This window comes from Gopherus flavomarginatus, chromosome 12 (genome assembly GCF_025201925.1).
Source record: "Gopherus flavomarginatus isolate rGopFla2 chromosome 12, rGopFla2.mat.asm, whole genome shotgun sequence".
Lineage (NCBI taxonomy): Eukaryota > Metazoa > Chordata > Testudines > Testudinidae > Gopherus > Gopherus flavomarginatus.
Window position 1 is genome coordinate 433,877 of NC_066628.1, and position 18,959 is coordinate 452,835.

At 55.9% G+C, this 18,959-nt stretch overlaps 1 protein-coding gene across 11 annotated transcripts in view; it reads left to right on the top strand.

Annotated features, from left to right (window-relative positions):
• Positions 1-18,959, top strand: part of LOC127032759 (HLA class II histocompatibility antigen, DR alpha chain-like) — a 414,007-nt gene that overhangs the window by 5,838 nt on the left and 389,210 nt on the right. The window contains exons 3-5 of one of the 11 annotated variants that reach the window (XM_050920300.1): positions 6,165-6,446; positions 6,622-6,772; positions 7,049-7,065. The exons of the other annotated variants lie outside the window; for them this stretch is intronic. Of the exons in view, the coding sequence (XP_050776257.1) occupies positions 6,165-6,446; positions 6,622-6,772; positions 7,049-7,052 (437 nt within the window). The 3' untranslated portion in view covers positions 7,053-7,065. Of the gene's footprint in view, positions 1-6,164; positions 6,447-6,621; positions 6,773-7,048; positions 7,066-18,959 lie in introns of those variants that run through there. 11 annotated transcript variants of the gene reach the window in all.

Sequence of the window (18,959 nt, forward strand, 5' to 3'; positions counted from 1 at the left end):
TGGGTAGAACACTGTGGGAGACCGTATCAAAAGCTTTGCTAAAGTCAAGGAATAACACGTCCACTGCTTTCCCGTCATCTGCAGAGCCAGTTATCTCCTCATAGGAGGCAATCAGGTTAGTCAGGTATGACTTGCCCTTGGGGAATCCATGCTGACTGTTCCTGATCACTTTCCTCTCCTCCAAGTGCTTCGGAATTGATTCCTTGAGGACCTGCTCCATGGCTTTTCCAGGGACTGAAGTGAGGCTGACCGGTCTGTAGTTCCTGGGTTCTCTTTCTTCCCTTTTAAAAATATGAGCACTATATTTGCCTTTTCCCAATTGTCTGGGACCTCCCCCGATCGCCACAAATTTTCAAAGATAACGGCCAATGGCTCTGCAATCACATCAGCCAAGTCCCTCAGCACCCTTGGATGCAGCACATCCGGCCCCATGGACTTGTGCACGTCCAGCTTTTCTAAAGAGTCCTTAACCTGTTCTTTCACCACTGAGGGCTGGTCACCTCCTCCCCATACTGTGCTGCCCGGTGCAGCAGGCTGGGAGCTGACCTTGTCTGCGAAGACTGAGGGAAAAAAAGCCTTGAGACTTCAGCTTCTTCCACATCCTCTGTCACTAGGTTGCCTCCCCCATTCAGTAAGGGGCCCACACTTTGCCTGACCTTCTTGTTGCTAACGTACCTGTAGAAACCCTTCTTGTTACCCTTCACATCCCTTGCTAGCTGCAACTCCAACTGTGCCTTGGCCTTCCTGATTACACCCCGGCATGCTTGAGCAATATTTTCATACTCCTCCCTAGCCATCTGTCCAAGTTTCCACTTCTTGTAAGCTTCCTTTTTGTGTTTAAGCTCACTGAGATTTCACGGTTAAGCCAAGCTGGTCTCCTGCCATATTTGCTATTCTTTCTGCACATCGGGCTGCAGGGCCGTCCTTAGGATTTATGGTGCCCTAGGCGGGATTATTAAACTGATGCCCCTGTGCCTGTCTTGCTCTTAGCAACACAAACATAAGCTTACAGTATTGGAAAACTTGCCACATTCACGTTATTAAAACCAGTTTAACTTAATGAAGCATACTGTAATGCTGATGGACTAGCACTAAAGAAGCAGCACTATAGAAAAAATTCTGATATGACAGAATGATGCAAATAATATAATTTTTTTAATTTGTCAACATTTTATTGGAAATTTATATGAAGAGGTATTGGAACAAAGATTTGTTTTTAATTAAAAGCAATCTTTCTGGCTTTTTTGGCTGCAAAATCAGTAATAATGTCATCGTATGACAAAGACAAAGTTGTGTCTTGTTTGATTGCAAGAAAAGCAAGACCAGTTAAGCGTTCCTGACTCCTTGTAGAGCGGAGATAGTTTTTAATGAGCTTTAGTTTTGAGAAACTCCGTTCTCCTGATGCTCCTGTTACAGGAATTGTCAGTAGAATACGAGTGGCAATGTACACATTAGGATATATGTCAACAAGTTTGCTGGTATGAGTAAACTGTACAATGTCCATCATCGATTTTGCATGTGGCAACATTTGATGACAGTGTACTCAATTCTTCGTACAGTTCAAGTCCATTTAAATCAAAATGATCGCCGTGCTTCAGGAGGCTCTCTAGGTCAGGAGTCCCCAACGCGGTGCCCGAGGGTGCCATGGCGCCCACAGGGGCCTCTCAATGCACCTGCGTGCTGGCCGGCGGACGAGCATCCGCTGAAATGCCACCGAAATTCGGCAGCATTTCTGCGGCGACGCCTCTGGATGATGCTGCTTGCCGCCAATAAGCAGCTTCATCCAGAGGCGTCACCGCTGAAATGCCACCGAATTTCGCGGCATTTCGGTGGATGATCGTCCACTGCCATGGTCCTTCATCTGGTGACCGCCAGACAAGAAAGGTTGAGGACCACTGCTCTAGGTTCTTGCACATTGTCATTAGTTGCTCTTGTTTTCCTATTTCATTGAATTTAATCCTGCTCAGCCTGCTACCCTCTGAGTGAATGGTACCCCAGGCCGACAGCGGGTTGAGTGGCTCAGCCAGGGTATCAGACACCAGTCTGCTCAGCTGGCTGCCACTCTGGGATTCCTTGGGGGTCCCCAGACCAGCAGCGGGTGCTGAGTGGGGCGGGCGGCTGGGACCCTGGATGGCAATGGGGCAGCAGCCGGAACCCCAGAGCCGTGGCGGGCTGAGCCGCTCAGCCTGCTGCTGCATGTCATCAAAGATCAGCTCGCGTGCTACCTTTGGCACATGTTCCGTAGGTTGCTGACCCCTGCTTTATACACTAGTAAGGAGATGAGCATATTACAGTTGTTGGAGGGCTCTTATCAGGAGTAACAGGCTATAGGAAAGTCAGTCAACATTTTTTGTTTCTCTAATGAAAACTGGCCCACTCCCTGCCTCAAACCAAACCTGTCACTAATAATTGTCAACAACTTAATTTTCTGTTTTTGGCTAAGATATTGATTTTTTAAAAAAAATATTGAAATTGAATTCAGGATTGTTAGCAAGCATTTTTGGTGAACATATTTGTTAAATGACAATCTAAATGGCAACACAGTACTGCTTTCGTGCTTGGCTCACCCCCCAGCCTGCTGGTCCAACAGCTGCAGTAGAGGAGGAGATAGGTAGAAAACTGCAGGACCCCAAAATCCACCTCTTGGGGTGCAGAGTGGCAACAGCAGCAGCAAACCCTCAGGTCCGATCACACGCCAATGGGCACCGCCGGCAGCCCAACAGACCGTGGTGAAGTTAGCACAGCATCTGATCTCAGGGACAGGGCACCCATGGAGCCACAGCAGCTCATCCTGCCCCCTGCAGCTCCCCCTGGATGAGATGGATCACTGCCAGCCCTGAGGGAGAGACGCACTCCCCAGCTAGGGTGACCAGATCCAGATGTCCTGATTTTATAGGGCCAGTCCCGATATTTGGGGCTTTGCCTTATATGGGTACCAATTACCCCCACCTAGGGTGACCAGACAGCAAATGTGAAAAATCAGGACAGGGATGGGGGAGTGGGGGGAAATAGGAGCCTATATAAGAAAAAGACCCAAAAATCGGGACTGTCCCTATAAAATCAGGACATCTGGTCACCCTACAAGTGAGTTCCTTCCCCCACCCCTTCCAGAGACCCCAGCAGCCAATCCCCTCTCTCAGACTGTGCTGCATTCAGCTCTCTCTAGGACCCAGCAGCCCTGCTCTTACATTCTCCACTGCTTCCCGTCTGTCTGGGCTCCCGGCAGAGCGGTGCCCCCAGACCTAGTGGTGCCCTAGGCCACTGCCTGTTCTGCCTATGGCTAAGGACGGCCCTGTCGGGCTGGTTCGTTCCTGTGCCCTCAATAAGGCTTCTTTAAAATACAGCCAGCTCTCCTGGACTCCTTTCCCCCTCAGATTAGCTTCCCAGGGGATCCTGCCCATCAGTTCCCTGGGGGAGTCAGTCTGCTTTTCTGAAGTCCAAGGTCCGTATTCTGCTGCTCTCCTTTCTTCCTTGTGCCAGTGTAAGCAGAGTCAGGATAAGCTCTACCCTGACATCTGGTGGAAAGAATTTCAGAGAGTGTATTTGCATAGGCACGCCTACCCTATCCCAGACTGCCGAGCTGTGGGACTGCTTGGTGACAAATGACTCACCCTCAGTTGGGCGGTACTGGCTAGACATGGGACATGGGTTCCAAAACCCAGAGAATTGAGAGAGGTTGGGGACAGGTATCTGTGCCTGGTGGTGCAGGCTCCTTGTGGAGCCAGAAGCGCCAGTTCCACCCCCTCCTCTCTTCACTGTGGAATGTCAGAGTTGATATTTTTATTCCCTTAAGAATCTAGATACAGGTGACTGAGCTGAACTCACTTTGGGCTAATGGTGCACTCGCATTGGGGCTCCCCCACTAAGAGCTGAGATCACTAAGAGCTGAAAATCACTAAAAGCTGAAATCACTGAGCTGAGAGCACTGAGTACGGTGCTAACTAGTGGGGGAGCCTGAAGCTATACTGTGGAACAGAGCAGCTGGCGGAGTGGAGCAGTTGTGGGGGCGGCTGGTGGCAGCAGAGCGGCTGGCAGAGCGGAGCAGCTGTGGGACGGGTGGAGCAGCCCACAGAGCAAGCGGAGCTGAGCAGTTTGCAGAGAGAACTGGAGCAGCTCATGGAGCAGAGTAGCTGGTGGAGCGGAGCAGTTTCTGAGGACGGCTGGAGGAGGAGAGTGGAGCAGCTGGTAAAGCGGAGCAGTTCGTGGAGAAGGCGGAAGCAGAACCCACGGAGAGGCAGGGCAGTTGGCCCCGGACCACGTAAGGTGCCCCTTTCTATCCAGGCTGCGGGGAGGGACCTCTACAGATAAACTCTCGGACTCTGGGGTGGCATTGACCAGAGACTTTTGGGTTGTTGAACTTTGGGGTGATTGGACTTAAAACCCTAAGGGGAAAAAGGACAGTGCCAAATGTACTTGGAGGTGGGTTTTTGTTTATGGTTTGTGTTATAACCCTGTTTGTGGTGTTTCTCCAATGGGATGCCGCATTGATTCCTTCCTTTATTAAAAAGATTTTGCTACATTCAGACTCCGTGCTTGCGAGAGGGGAAGTATTGCCTCCTATAGGCGCCCGGGGGGGTGTGGTATGTGAGTGTCCCAGGTCACTGGGTGGGGGCTCGAGTCGGTTATGCATTGTGTTACTGAAACGGAACCCCTGGATACTGAACCCGGCCCTTGTTGCTGCCAACTCAGAGGGGCAGAAGGGTTACACCAGGATCCTGAACTCGACCATCTCATGGTCACTGCTGCCCAGGTTCCCATCCACTTCTACTTCCCCTACCAATCCTTCCCATTTGTGAGCAGCAGGTCAAGAGGAGCACGGCCCCTAGTCGGTTCCTCCAGCACGTGCACCAGGAAGTTGTCCCCAGCGCTCTCCAGAAACTTCCTGGATTGTCTGTGCACCGCTGCATTGCTCTCCCAGCCGATGTTGGGGTGATTGAAGTCCCCCATCAGAACCAGGGCCTATGATCTCAAAGCTTCTGCTAGTTGCCAGAAGAAAGCCTTGTTTACCTCATCCTCCTGGTCTGGAGGTCTATAGCAGACGCCCACCACGACATCTCGCCTCTAAACTTAACCCAAAGACTTTCAACAGGCTGTTCTCCAGTTTCATACTGGAGCTCTGAGCAATCATAGCACTCCCTTACATACAATGTTCCTTCCCTGCCAGTGACCTGCCCCCTCTCCCACCTGCCCCCCAGGGACCTGAGACCTCCCCCACCTTCCCTCTCCCCACCTTCCTGAGCAGAGATGCCTCCCATCTCTCGCTCACCTTCCCCTGCTCGCAAACCCACCCGGGCTGATACCAGACCCCACCAGAGACTGAGAGCCCCCTCTGTGATGATGCTGCCCGTGGGAGCCAGCTGAGGTCACTCAGTTAGGGTGATCTGCAAACAAAATGGGGCAGACAAACCCCAAACGCTGGTGGATCTTCCAATACTTAGAGTATGGCTACACTTACAGCTGTACAGCACTGGGAGTTACAGCTGTCTTCGTACAGCTGTGTAGGGAAAGCGCTGCAGTGTGGCCACATTTGCAGTGTGACAAGGCGCCTTGTCACAGTGTGACAGCTACCGGCGCTGCAGTGTGGCCACATTTGCAGCATTTGCAGCGCTGTGGGGAGTGGTGCATTGTGGGCAGCTATCCCAGCGTTCAAGTGACTGCAAGGTGCTATTCAAAAGAGGGGGCTGAGGGGGAGCGTGGGGGAGAGAGAGAGAGTGGATTTTTGGAGCTGTCAGCTCCCTGCCTTGCAAGTTCTAAGGACTGGAACATACACAGCACCAACCTGCAATCAATTTAAAAGTTTGGAGCCCTACCCCCACCCCTCTCTTATTCACTAAATGCAAATTCCGAGCTCCAACACGGACTGCCCCTTCTCCTCCCTCCCCCCCTCAGGCGTCAGGCCCTGCCCCGAGGGAATCTCTCCCCTGCCCCTTGTGCCCCATGAGCCATCAGTGCAAGGAGCTGGGACAGCCCCGATGATGCCCCCACAGTCCTGGGGAGAGACCCTGAGCTGGAGCGTGAGCATCAGGGACTGGCTGGCTCAGGGGGGCAGGGAATGGGGCAGAGGCCTTTCCCCTCTGGGGGGCGCTGACTCCCGTCTGGCCCCAGGGCAGGGCCTGGCTGGTTCAGGGCCAGGCAATGAGACCCACTAACCCCTGTCTCCCCAGTGCCCCCTGAGGTGACCGTGTTCCCCAAAGGCCCCGTGGAGCTGGGCGAGCCCAATGTCCTGATCTGCTTTGTGGACAAGTTCTCCCCACCGGTGCTCAGCGTGACGTGGCTGAAGAACGGGCAGGAGGTGACTGAGGGCGTCTCCGAGACCGACTTCTACCCCCGCCCAGACTACTCTTTCCGCAAGTTCTCCTACCTGCCCTTCCTCCCCAGCCAGGGCGACTTCTACGACTGCCGGGTGGAGCACTGGGGCCTGCCCGAGCCCTTCACAAAGCACTGGGGTGAGGCTGGGGCACCAGGGGACCCTGCTGGGCACAGGGCTGGGAGCCAGGACTCCTGGGTTCTCTTCTGGCTCTGGGAGGGGAGTGGAGGCCAGGACACCTGGGTTCTATCCCAGCTCTGGGAGGGAAGGGTGGGAACAGCCCCCCTCACTCCATGCCCGGTCCCTCTCTCCAGAAGCTCAGGTGCCCACCCCTGTCCCCGAGACCACAGAGACCCTGGTGTGCGCCCTGGGCCTGGCCGTGGGCATCGTCGGCATCATCGCGGGCACCATCCTCATCATCAAGGGGATGAAGATTAACGCCGCCCGCAACCCGTGGGGCCCCTTGTGAGTAGCCGCTGCCTGGGGAGGCAACTGCTGCACCCACAGCCCCTTGGCCCAGCCAGCATCCCCCGGGGAGACCCCCAACCCATGTCCCCCCAGCCAGCCACAGCCCCTTCCCCACCCAGCACCCCCTGGGAGACCCCCCACCCACTGTGCCCCCCCAGCCACTCCCCTGTTTGAATGGGAGACTCCCTGGGGGTGCTGGGGAATGGCCCCGATCCCTGCCAGCCTCACGTCGGGGCCCAGGGCTCCTGGTAACTGACCCTCTTTGCCTTTCAGATAAACGCATGGAGGAGCCTGGGCCCCCGAAGCTGCCCAGTGCCTTCGTGGGACCCACTCACACTCAGCTCTGCCCCCAGCGTCCCTCCTCCATGCCTGTTGCCAGCTGCTGTACCCAGGCCGGAGCCCCCAGCCCCATAACCGTGACACCCAACCCCTAGAGCAGGGGGGGCCAAGCTGAGCCTGAGAAGGAGCCAGAATTTACCAATGGACATTGCCAAAGAGACACAGAAACACTCAGCAGCCCCCCCCATCCGCTCCCCCCGCCCCACCCCCAGCGCCTCCCGCCCACCGCCCAGCCTCGACCAGCGCCTCCCCCTCCCTCCCTGGACCTCCCGATCAGCTGTTTGTGGCAGTGGCTCTGCGGGGAGGAGCGAGGGCAGGGCAGGCTCAGAGGAGGGGGCAGGAGGGGGTAGAGTGGGGCAGGGCAGGCTCAGGGGAAGGGGCGGGAAGGGGTGGAGGGGGGCAGGGCAGGCTCAGGGGAGGGGGCAGGAAGGGGTGGAGGGGGGCAGGGCAGGCTCAGAGGAGGGGGCGGGAAGGGGTGGAGGGGGCAGGGCAGGCTCAGGGGAGGGGGCAGGAAGGGGAGGAGGGGGGGCAGGGCAGGCTCAGAGGAGGGGGCAGGAGAGGGTAGAGTGGGGCAGGGCAGGCTCAGGGGAGGGGGCGGGAAGGGGTGGAGGGGGGCAGGGCAGGCTCAGGGGAGGGGGTGGGAGGGGGTGGAGGGGGGCAGGGCAGGCTCAGAGGAGGGGGCAGGAGGGGGTAGAGTGGGGCAGGGCAGGCTCAGGGGAAGGGGCAGGAAGGGGTGGAGGGGGGCAGGGCAGGCTCAGAGGAGGGGGCGGGAAGGGGTGGAGGGGGCAGGGCAGGCTCAGGGGAGGGGGCAGGAAGGGGAGGAGGGGGGGCAGGGCAGGCTCAGAGGAGGGGGCAGGAGGGGGTAGAGTGGGGCAGGGCAGGCTCAGGGGAGGGGGTGGGAAGGGGTGGAGGGAGGCAGGGCAGGCTCAGGGGAGGGGGCAGGAAAGGGAGGAGGGGGGGCAGGGCAGGCTCAGGGGAGGGGGTGGGAGGGGGTGGAGTGGGGCAGGGCCGGTGGCAGAGCCAGGGGCTGAGCAGTGAGCACCCTCACACACTGGAAAGTTGGCACCTGTAGCTCCAGCCCCATAGTCGGTGCCTAGACAAGGAACCGCATATTAACTTCTGAAGAGCCGCACGTGGCGCCGGAGCCACCCCTGGGCTAGAGACTCACCGGGGAGCTGGCCCCTCGGACTTCCCTCACTCACCCCTGCTGGGTTTGGAGGGGCGCCTATCCAGGGAGAGGGCTGCTGCCCCGTGGGGCTGGGAATGGGGGTCGCCCCTTGTCGGGGAGCAGTAGGGGAGAGGGCTGCTGCCCCATGGGGCTGGGGGTCGTCCCTCATCAGGGAGCAGTAGGGGAGAGGGCTGCTGCCCCATGGGCCTGGGAATGGGGGTCACCCCTCAACAGGGGGCAGCAGGGCCCATGGGGCTGATCCAAACCCCACTGCTGTCACGGGGAAGGTTTCTCTTGACTCCAGTGGGCGCTGGATTGGGCCCCGAGCCTGGCCCCTATTGGCCAGAGGCTACTATCAGTCACCCCAGGTAAAGCCCCTCCAGCCATTACCCAGAAGGCTTTGGGCCAGATTCGGCCATTCCTGGTCAACAGGGTCCCTGTGGGGCAGGATCAGGCCCATGGCTCGGGGGGGGGAGGCAGCCCCAATGCCCAGTTAAAGGCCCCATCGCACCCATGTGCAGCTCCCCCGGAGTCCAGCCCTGCTGAGCCCAGCACCCAGCGCAGGGTCTGTGTGGGAAGGGCCCAGTCCCTATACAGCCCCCGCCCTGTGCCCCGTGTGTGTCCACAGCCCTGCGCCCCCCATCTCGCTCTGCAGCTTTGCTAACAGCAATAAAGTGGGTTTGGGACGTTTCTGAGGTTTTGATCCTGATTTAAAATCTGGTCAGTCTGGGCCGTGCCCGCGGCAGCCTGTGTTAGCCCAGCCCAACCCCTGTCTGTCCAGGGGCTCTGGGTTATACCAGGAGTTAAGGGAGTTTGGTATGAGGGGTAAGGAAGGAGCCAGGACTCCTGGGTTCTATCCCAGCTCCGGAAGGGGAGTGGGGGCTAGTGGGGGAGAACTGGGAGTCAGGCTTCTGGGGTTCCCATTGCTGACAGTGACTTGCTGCATGTAGTGACACACCCTGTGCCTCAGTTTCCCCTTGTGTGAAATGTGGCCGTTCTCCTCCTGGGGCGGTGATGGGGGCTTAAGAGCAGAGGGATGATCCATGGAGCACTTTGAGATTGTCCCATGGCCAGGAGCCCAGAAGCAGGGTGGGGTTCATGGGCCAGGCTCCCCCGGGACTGAACCCCGCAGGGCGAATGGCGGCAGAGACGCTGGCCTGTCTGGGGGCTGCGGTGACGTCCCCCAGGGTGGGGTCACTGTGACATGAAGGGCAGATCCCCCCCAAACATGGCATTGAGCCCCCAACCCAGCGGTTCCTCACACCCCTTCAGTAGCATGTGCTGGGAGACCCCTAAGATGGGTCCCCCCCTGCCCCATAGTGCCACTTGGAACTGGGGCACCACTGACCCCGCCTGACTCATCAGCCTGGGTTCCCTTTACCCCACACTGCTCTGCAGCCTGCCAAGCCCCACTTCCCCCTCCCCAGCTTCAGCCAGCACGGTACCAGCACACGCAGGTGGGGACACACCCAGCTGCAGCTTCGCACACAGACTGAGATCAGCTCTGCAGGGGAAGGCTCAGCGAGGGACCTGCCCCGTACCCATTGCACCCCCCTTTAGAGGGTAAACCCAGAATTACACCGTCTGGTGCTGCACAGAGATCGGTACAGCGCCAGCTCGTGACATTCGCCCCCGCCCGCAGTGTGGAGAGGAATATGTACAGCTTCCTGCCCCCCTTCTGATTTTCACACACTGGTGTTAGACAAAACAAAGCCAAGTTACCACACGTAGCCCCTCCGCCCGTGATTTACTCCTAACAGACCCTTGGGGCTGTTCAAACTGATCAGCTGGAGCCGCCAGTTCAGCGAGTTTTCACCGTTTTATCCCACAAACGCTGTTTTACATCATCATCACACACACTCAGGAAATGCCCCTGAGCAACAGGATCACCCATTTCTACAGAGCTTGTAACACCTCCCCCCACCTTACCCCCTTCTCCATCACCTCTCTCAGCTGCTGCCGCAGGCCACATTGCTCATTCCAGCCCCTCGCTTTAGGCTTCTGAACTCTACTCTAGATGCGTCAAGGGTGAAAGTGTTTTAAAACCATTCCCTTGAATGTACCAGAATCTGCAGCATCACCAACAGGCATCTTACTGAATCTGTCCAGAGCTCTGCCAGACACCTTCGCAACCAACGTGGGCATCGTTTGGTCCTCAGGAACCGCATGGAGCACACACAGCTGCTCAGAGGTGGTGAAATATTCAGCCATGTCCCTGTAGCCGTAGGCAGGACACAATCGCTCCCGTTGGTGGATTTTTGGAGCGGTGGGACCCCCCTGGTGTGTGTGTGGGGGTGCTGGTTCTGCCTCTTTATCAAGTCCAGTTCATGATTCCTCTCTCCTTCCTTCTCCTCCATCGCGAGCTTCTGGGCCTCAGTTTCCTTATCAGCCTCTATCGGTCTCAGTTCCAGGGTGCTCTGGTGCTCAGCCTCTTCTCCGGCATCTCTGCTTGTGCGGTTCTTCCTCTGTCGCTTCTCGCGCATCCATCTCCAGCTGCTTTAATTCCATTTGCAGGGCGGGGCAGGGAGCTGCAGGCAGTGGCTGAGCCCCAGGCAGAGCGAACAGCAGGAGTCTGTCACAGGCACAGACACAGCCGGGGGAAGGGGGGGAAGACAGATGTGGGGGAGCAGCGATGGGCACCCTGGGGCTGGCATTAAATACACTGTACAGAGGGGGCTTCCTGGAGGGGACTATAGCAACATCCCTCCCTGCAGAGCAGACCCGGGATGCAGCTGGCTCCATCCATCACTCCCACCCCCACAGAGACCCACATAACCCTCTGCCCCCCGAGAAACCCCCACCGGCCCCTGTGCCCCTGTCACCTCTCTCCAGAGAGCTCCCCCTTTGTGCCTCCAGGGATAGCTCCCCTCCCCCCTGCCTGCAATCTCCCCCTTTGCCTTCCCCATCCCCCCAGCCCATTGGAGCCCGTGGCCAGTGGGAGCTGCACCTGAGGCAGGCGCCTGCTTGCAGACTCAGACCTGCCTGGTGCCTCCACAGTGTGAGGAGGGGGAGCCACGGGTGAGCAAGCCCCAGTCACCAGCATCACAGGCCCAACAAGTCTCTGTTTGGGGATTTAATTTTACTGAGGCAAGTAATTCAGGCTACTCTTCCTTTCCAGACAGCTGGTGGCTTTTCCAGTAAGAAAATGTACAATTTCTTTGCAAAGAACTCCATTTATCGGTTTTCACTTGCAAAGTGTATGTTCTGGTTGTTCCTTTATTTTGTTAACTCAGTTTCAGAGGCAATTTTAAAAGTCACTTGAATTGTACCTGGTTTTTTCCATTGGTCCAAAATGGCATGGAAGATGTGCAGATTTTTATTTTTGTGGGTGAAACCACCCTGTGTGGAAATGTGTTGGAGCTAGAAAACTCTGCAAGGGTAGGGGTCCCTTCAGGACATTGTCCTCAAGCCATTCTTTCCTCTGGGCATCCCACTCTATTGTTCCCTCCTTCAGTGATAGTGATCAGTGTCTCCACCCACAGGGGAGACTGTTTTTTCTAAAAGCAGTTATTTTATTTTATTTTATTTTATTCTATTTTACAAATTTAGAGGCAACACACAAGACAATGAAAATAAACAGTTACTTCCATGTAGCATTTCATGTTGCTGACTTTCTTCTCCTCAGTCGATAAAGTTTACAAATTGCGAGGTTTTGCTCTGGTGCTGGCACCAGAATGGGATTCTTTCGGAAGGCTCCCTGTTCGGCTGTGGTAGAAATGGGACCTTTCTTTGTAGGTCTCTCTTCCTTGTGGGTAGGCTTACTTTCAAACCAGTGTTTTCTTCCTACATCCAACACATGCTTCACACTTTCACTAGACGGAGTGCCTTCTACTGTCCCATTGCTGGTCTCCTCTGCCACTTGTTTTTCACTAGTAGTTCCAGGGGTGTCGTAGTCTTTTCCTGTAGTTTCTAAATGGGATACTAAGTCCTGTAGTCTACTTATAAGATCCTCTTGTTGCTCCACAATGTGCGTTAGCTCTTGAATCCGTTTATTCCCTGTCGTCATTTTCTCAGTAGCTTCTTCTGTCGAGCAGATTCACTTCATCACTTGCATTTCAAGCTCTTCGGTTCTCTGTGTCAGCCCTTCTTTGGGTTTGGTTAGCTCAACGGGAACTTTCCCCAGTTGTTGTTCAAGCCAAGGAATAGCTTCCTGTGGGTCTGCTAGGGATCCTGTGAGCTCCTCCTGCCTGCTTCTTACTACCAGTGACATCTGCTGGCAGAGAATCAGTAATGCCCTCAAGAGCAATACAGTTTTCAGGAGCTACATTATTGCCTCCTTCCAGCATTCCAGCTCTTTTACTGCAGTGGGAATTCTTTATCTCTTGTTCTTCATCCAGCTTTTTGGCACATTCGTTTAACAAATCCTGGTAGATTTCCAAGCGTTGTTCAGAGGCTTCTTCCAGCAACTCTGGATCATGAGAAAGGCATTGCCTGAAATCTGTTTTCCGTTGAGCAAAATATTGAGTGAATTCTTGTGTGACTTCTTCACGAAGTTTAAATTCCAGGAGTCACTTATCTTTTCTCTCGTTGATCAGCTTCCTTCTCAAGACTTCTCTTATAGCTGGTAATCTCAGATCCTCTTCTTTTCCAAGAATTACTTTCTTTTCCTCCTCCTCATTTGACATCTCTTCTGCCATATCATGCTCTTCGTGTGTGTCATTGTTAGCCACAGTTAAATGATCGTCATCTTCTATCACATCCCCCAGGCTCCTCTGCCAAAGTACCGGGGCTCTTTTTCCTGCCACCTGCGTTTTAGTCTCAGCGTTATTATGAGAGCCACGTCTCTTGCAGACTTCTGGACAAATGGCTGCTCTCGGGGAGCATTGAGTGTTTTGTCATATGCAGCAGCACACTGGCTGATGTTTACCATCGTATGTAGCTTCCCTTTTCCACTGAAATGGCCTTGACGGAAGTGAGTTTCCCCAAACGGTATGTGCAGCTGCAGCTCTGACTGTGGACTGTTCTTGAGTGCACTGATGCATTTAGCTAGAATCAGTAGAGAAGTGTTAATATTTCCACTCTCTTTCAATCACCTTCATTGCGCGTCTTGGTACTTGTGTGTTTCTGAGCCAGCAAGATCGCAGAGTCACTGGCTGGTGTTACATCAGGTGCTTCCAATCTTCAGTCTTTAACATTGAACAGTGAATATGCTGCGACTTCGACTGCAGTAAGGATTCCCTTTGGTGCAAGAAACACTCTGATGCTTCAGCCCGAGCTGCACCAGAGGCGTAGCGAGCGCCCTCCGTACCCTCCGACTGGAGGGGGCCCCGCAAGGAAGGGGGCCCCTAAAAGTGCCAAAAAAAAATGTAAGGTATAACTAGGTAAGTGATATTTATTGATGCTATTGCACAATCCATGTCGGTTTTACTGACAAAACCGTGAAATCATTATGATACATCATAATGCTATTGGCTACATCAGTTGTCTGTCGGTCAGTTTCAAATTTTAGTTGGACCCATTCAAAGAATGTGTATTTGCGTTCATAATGGCGGTCGGCGGATAAATGTTATTAATTTAGTTGTTTAGTTTTTTATCGTTTCTGCATTGTAAGGGGCTCTGGACATATGTTTGGAGGGGGCCACGTTCTTTGTTGCTACGGCTCTGGCGAGAGGACTCCCCGAGGGAGCCCACGGCACAGACAGACGTGTCAAGGCTCAGAGAGGTGCGGCTCCAGGAGGTGGAGGGACCTGACCCCAAGAGAGAGTGGACCCCTGAGAAGGGCTGTCGCACTGAAAGGGGCACCGCCCACGGATGGCACAGGGCCACGAGTGGGCACGATCTGTGAGTCCGTGACGGGGCAGCAGGGGACTCTCTGCCTGGGCGATGCTAGGGGGTCGTGCTGCTGGGGTGGCTCGGGGGGGCGGGGAATGAAGAGGATTCTTTGTGCACTGAAAACACCCCGTCCCCCACCAGGCAAGTACTGGATCAACCCCAACGAGGGCTGCTCCCGGGACTCCTTCAAGGTGAACTGCGACTTCACGGCTGGCGGGGAGACCTGCCTCTTCCCCACCAAAGAGACACAGGAGGTGAGTGTGATGGGAGGGAGGCACGGGGCTGGGGACCAGGACTCCTGGGTTCTCTCCCTTCCCTGCTGTATCAGTTAAAATAATGAAGAAACCCTGTTAATTAACATCTCCCCAGGGCTCAGATTCCCCCCCCCATCCCGGGATTGTTTGCAAGGGATCGTTGCTCTGGGTATATTTTAAAAGCCTTCACCAACCACCCCCCATGGGAGAAGCCGAGGAGCGAAGAGAAGGACGCTGGTTGGATTGTTTTATTTTAAATTAATTCTATTATTTAAGGTATGGAGACACACAGGGGTCTAGGCCCTGCCAGGAGTTTGAATCCCACATGAGCCCAGCGCTCCGGCGACGCTGCCCGTCCTGCAGTAGCAGGCTGGGGAGGAATCCAATTGATTTTCTCAGGGCTGCCAGACACACGTTTCACAGGGCGACTGTCTTGGCTTTTCGGAGTCTGACAGGGAGCAGGTGCCCCTAGTGCTGAGCCGGTGGCCAGTGAAATGTTTTGTAAGTAATGTTGGAAGTTGCGTTGTAATAGATCAGCTAGAATTTTGCTGCTTTTGGGGGTTGTTATTTTTGGTGTCCTGCCCCCTTGGCTCCCCCCAACCCCGCCTGGCCTCGCCCTGCTTATGGCTTTTTCTGTTGCTCTGTTTTCCCTTCACCCCCCATGAAAATACGGGCCAGGAACAAACCCACGTGCGGATCCGTGGCCCACTGCAAGGCCGGCCCGTGGCCTGCACCAGCTGCTGGCAGCTGGATTTTATCCCTGAGCCCAGCCCCGTTCACCGCCCGGTGTGTCATGCAGCCAGTTACACGGGGGCAAATGCTTTGCCAGTGAATCCGGTGCAGAGCTGGAATGCTGAGGCCGGCTCTGGTCCCCCAGTGCTGAGTGATGAGCCCCAAAGGGCTGCTGGGCTGTGTGGGGGCTGGAGCTGACCTAGAGGAGGCTGGAGGAGCTCAGCTGGCAGGGGCTCCCATCGCTCTGTAGCCAAGGGGGGTAAACACCTGGCAGGGGGACGAGCTGCTGCAGTTACAGGTCAAGACCCGAGAACCAGTGGGGCGGACCTGGTCAGGAGCAGGCTGAGGCCGGCATGTAGCCCGTTTCCAGCCCCCAGCGGAGGGAGGGGCTGGCGCAGCCGCCCGCCGGCGCAGAGCGTGAAAGAGATGTTCCTCAGTGTGGAGCCGGAGCCAGACATGCGGGCGGGATGCTCCTGTTGGGGGCCTGGTGAAGGGATCCGGGAGACCCCGTCCCGCCGGGTGTCAGGGATGTGTGGAAATGGCCACATGAGGGTGAATCGGGCCCAGCTACTCAGCGGTGTAAATCAGCAATGCCCCCCCCCCCCGACAGCAATGCTGGTTTGTACCTGGGGAGGAGCTGCCCCAGAGGGATTCACCGTCAGCCTGGCACCCAGAGGGGCCCTGGTGCTGTGTCAGATGGGTGCGAGGCCCAGGCATAGCCCGCTGGGTATGTCAGAGCCAGGCAGCTGCAGCAGGACCCTGGTAGTCCCCTGGGGGCACAGGGGCGTGCAGGCTGGGGTGGGGGGGTGCGCAGCTGCCTGGGCAGGCCAATCTGCCTGTGGTCCCCTGGAATATACACACACACACACACAAACACACACACACACACACAATCAATCTCTCTGGTGCAGTCAGGCCCCAGGTTGTGGGGGACATGCCCGGCCGTGTCCGTGTCCCAGCAGCGGGAGGAGCTGGACCGAGGTCTCAGACTGGCAGGGGAGGGGGATGCAGGTGTGATGGAGTAGGGGCTGTCTGTGTGGGGAGTGGGAGAGCAGGGGAGGACTTTAGGAGATGGACGATGCCAGAGCCTGTAACCTGAGCTAGGTAAGGGAGGGGAAAGGTCAACACCTTTGCCCGGGAAGGGGACAAAGGAAGGGAGCGGCAGGAGGGAAGCAGTTTGAGTTTGGGCTTGGGGCTGTGTGGGCGGAATTCAGGGTATCCTAGCTAGGATCCAAGTACCCTGAAAGCCCAGAAGGACTCGGTGGAGGGGTCCTGACTGTGCCTGCGAGCCCTGCTGTAACCTGTGTTCCTGTTATCCCATAAACCTTCTGTTTTACTGGCTGGCCGAGAGTCACTGTGGGTCCCAGGAAGAGGGATGCAGGACCGGACTCCCCCACACTCCGTGACAACTGGTGGCAGCGGCGGGAGATACTGCACCCCGTGGACGGCGCTTCCTGCAGTAAGTGACTGGGGAGCAGTAAAACGAAGGGGTGGTTAACCCCTGGGAGTGTGTGCCCAGTGAGAAGGACTTTGCAGTAACAGGGTCCCCCGGGGGACTGCAGCGAGTGGTCCCAGGGGCGAAGGAGTCTGCAGCTCGACCCTGGCAGAGAGGTGGTGACCTCAAGAAGGGCTGGTGCACTAGGGGTCCCCCTGGAAACTGTGGGGAGCGGCGAGCACCCCGGCCTGTGAGTGGCCAGCAGGAAGATGTTTGCCAAGCGGCGCAAGTGTGACCTGCTGGAGCTGTGCAAGCAGAGGGGGCTGCGCCTGGGGAGACTCAACAAGGACCAGCTGATTGCGCAGCTGAAGCAGGGAGACCGCATGAATGAATGGAGCCCTGTCTCTGAGGGAAGCAGCCGGGCAGATGCAGCGCAGGCACCAGTGTCTGTCCCCGCTGGGAGTGGTCAGCCGGAGGACGAGGGCTTCCCAAGACCCCCCCTTCCTAGGCCTAGGGGAAGGGCGAGGAGGAGCCCAGTGAATACCGAGGGCACCGTGACCCCCCCGGCCAGCAGGGGATCCTCCCAGCGAAGCTCACCCCCCAGCAGGGGATCCTCCCGGCGACGCTCGGCATCCGTGGAGCGGATGCGGCTGGAATATGAAAGGGAGCTGAGACGGGAGGAGCTCGAGTTAAAGAGGCAAGAGCTGGAGGAGAAGGCGAAACAGCTGAGGAGAAGTGAGGCCCCAGCTGCGGTGAGTGAGGGTGGACCCAAGCCTATGTAACCCTTCTGCCTCTTTGAGTAGCAGCAACAAGGGCCGGGTTCAGTATCCAGGGGTTCCGTTTCAGTAACACAATGCATAACCGGCTCGAGGCCCCACCCAGTGACCTGGGACACTCACATACCACACCCCCCTGGGCGCCTCTAGGAGGCAATACTTCTCCTCTCGCAAGCACGGAGTCTGAGTGTAGCAAAATCTTTTTAATAAAGGAAGGAATCAATGCGGCATCCCATTGGAGAAACACCACAAACAGGGTTATAACACAAACCATAAACAAAAACCCACCTCCAAGTACGTTTGGCACTGTCCTTTTTCCCCTTAGGGTTTTAAGTCCAATCACCCCAAAGTCCAACAACCCAAAAGTCTCTGGTCAATGCCACCCCAGAGTTCGAAAGTTTATCTGTAGAGGTCCTTCCCCCCAGCCTGGGTAGAAAGGGGCACATTATGTGGTCCGGGGCCAACTGCCCTGCCTATCCGTGGGTTCTGCTTCTGCCTTCTCCACGAACTGCTCCGCTTTACCAGCTGCTCCACTCTGCTCCTCTAGCCGTCCTCAGAAACTGCTCCGCTCCAGCAGCTGCTCTGCTCCATGAGCTGCTCTGCAAACTGCTCGGCTCCGCTCGCTCTGTGGGCCGCTCCACCCGTCCCACAGCTACTCCGCTTTGCCAGCCGCTCTGCTGCCACCAGCCGTCCCCACAACAGCTCCACTCCACCAGCTGCTCTGTTCCACAGTGTAACTTCAGGCTCCCCCACTAGTTAGCACAGTACTCAGTGCTCTCAGCTCAGTTATTTCAGCTTTTAGTGATTTCCACTCTTAGTGATCTCAGCTCTTAGTAGGGGAGCCCCAGTGCTAGTGCACCATTAGCCCAAAGTGAGTTCAGCTCAGTAACCTGTAATTTGATTCTTGAGGGAATAAAAAAAAATCAACTCTGACATTCCACAGTGGAGAGAGGAGGGGGTGGAACTGGTGCTTCTGGCTCCACAAGGAGACTGCACCACCAGGCACAGATACCTGTCCCCAGCCTCTCTCAATTCACTGGGTTTTGGAACCCATGTCCCTTGTCTAGCAAGTACCACCCAACTGAGGGTGAGTCATTTGTCACCAAGCAGTCCCACCACTCAGCAGTCTGGGATAGGGTAGGCGTGCCTATGCAAATACACTCTCTGAAATTCTTTCCACCAGATGTCAGGGTAGAGCTTATCCTGACTCTGCTTACATCCTCCCCCCAGCCAAGAATTTGTCGTCCCGACAAATCACATTCCCTACTATACCAACTTATTGGTCCCCTCCAAAAGGCATTAGATAGCCTACTTTAGCTTTCACAAACCTGTGTGCTAAATGTATAGGCTCCTCACTAATCACCTCAGGTGCATCGTAAGTTAACCGTTTCACTGGTCTTATTACCCTGTCTCGCCTATTGAGAATCTCTGTTGCTATGGTAGGGGGGACATCCTCTTGAGTGCCGGATGGGGAGGTTTCCTGTGAGTTCCCCTCAGATACTGGCATAGGCTCCTGCATTTCTAGTCCTAACAGTGGAGGGTCGCAGGTGCTCTGGACATCCTCCATCTGTATATCACCACTGTCCAATAGCCTGTGTAAGTCATTACATGGGGGTCCCACCAGTGGCTCAGGGATGTCAGGAATGGGCCTAAATACTTCTGCCATAGGGTTTAGGGCGGAAGAGGATGTGCTCTCTTCTGATTCAGC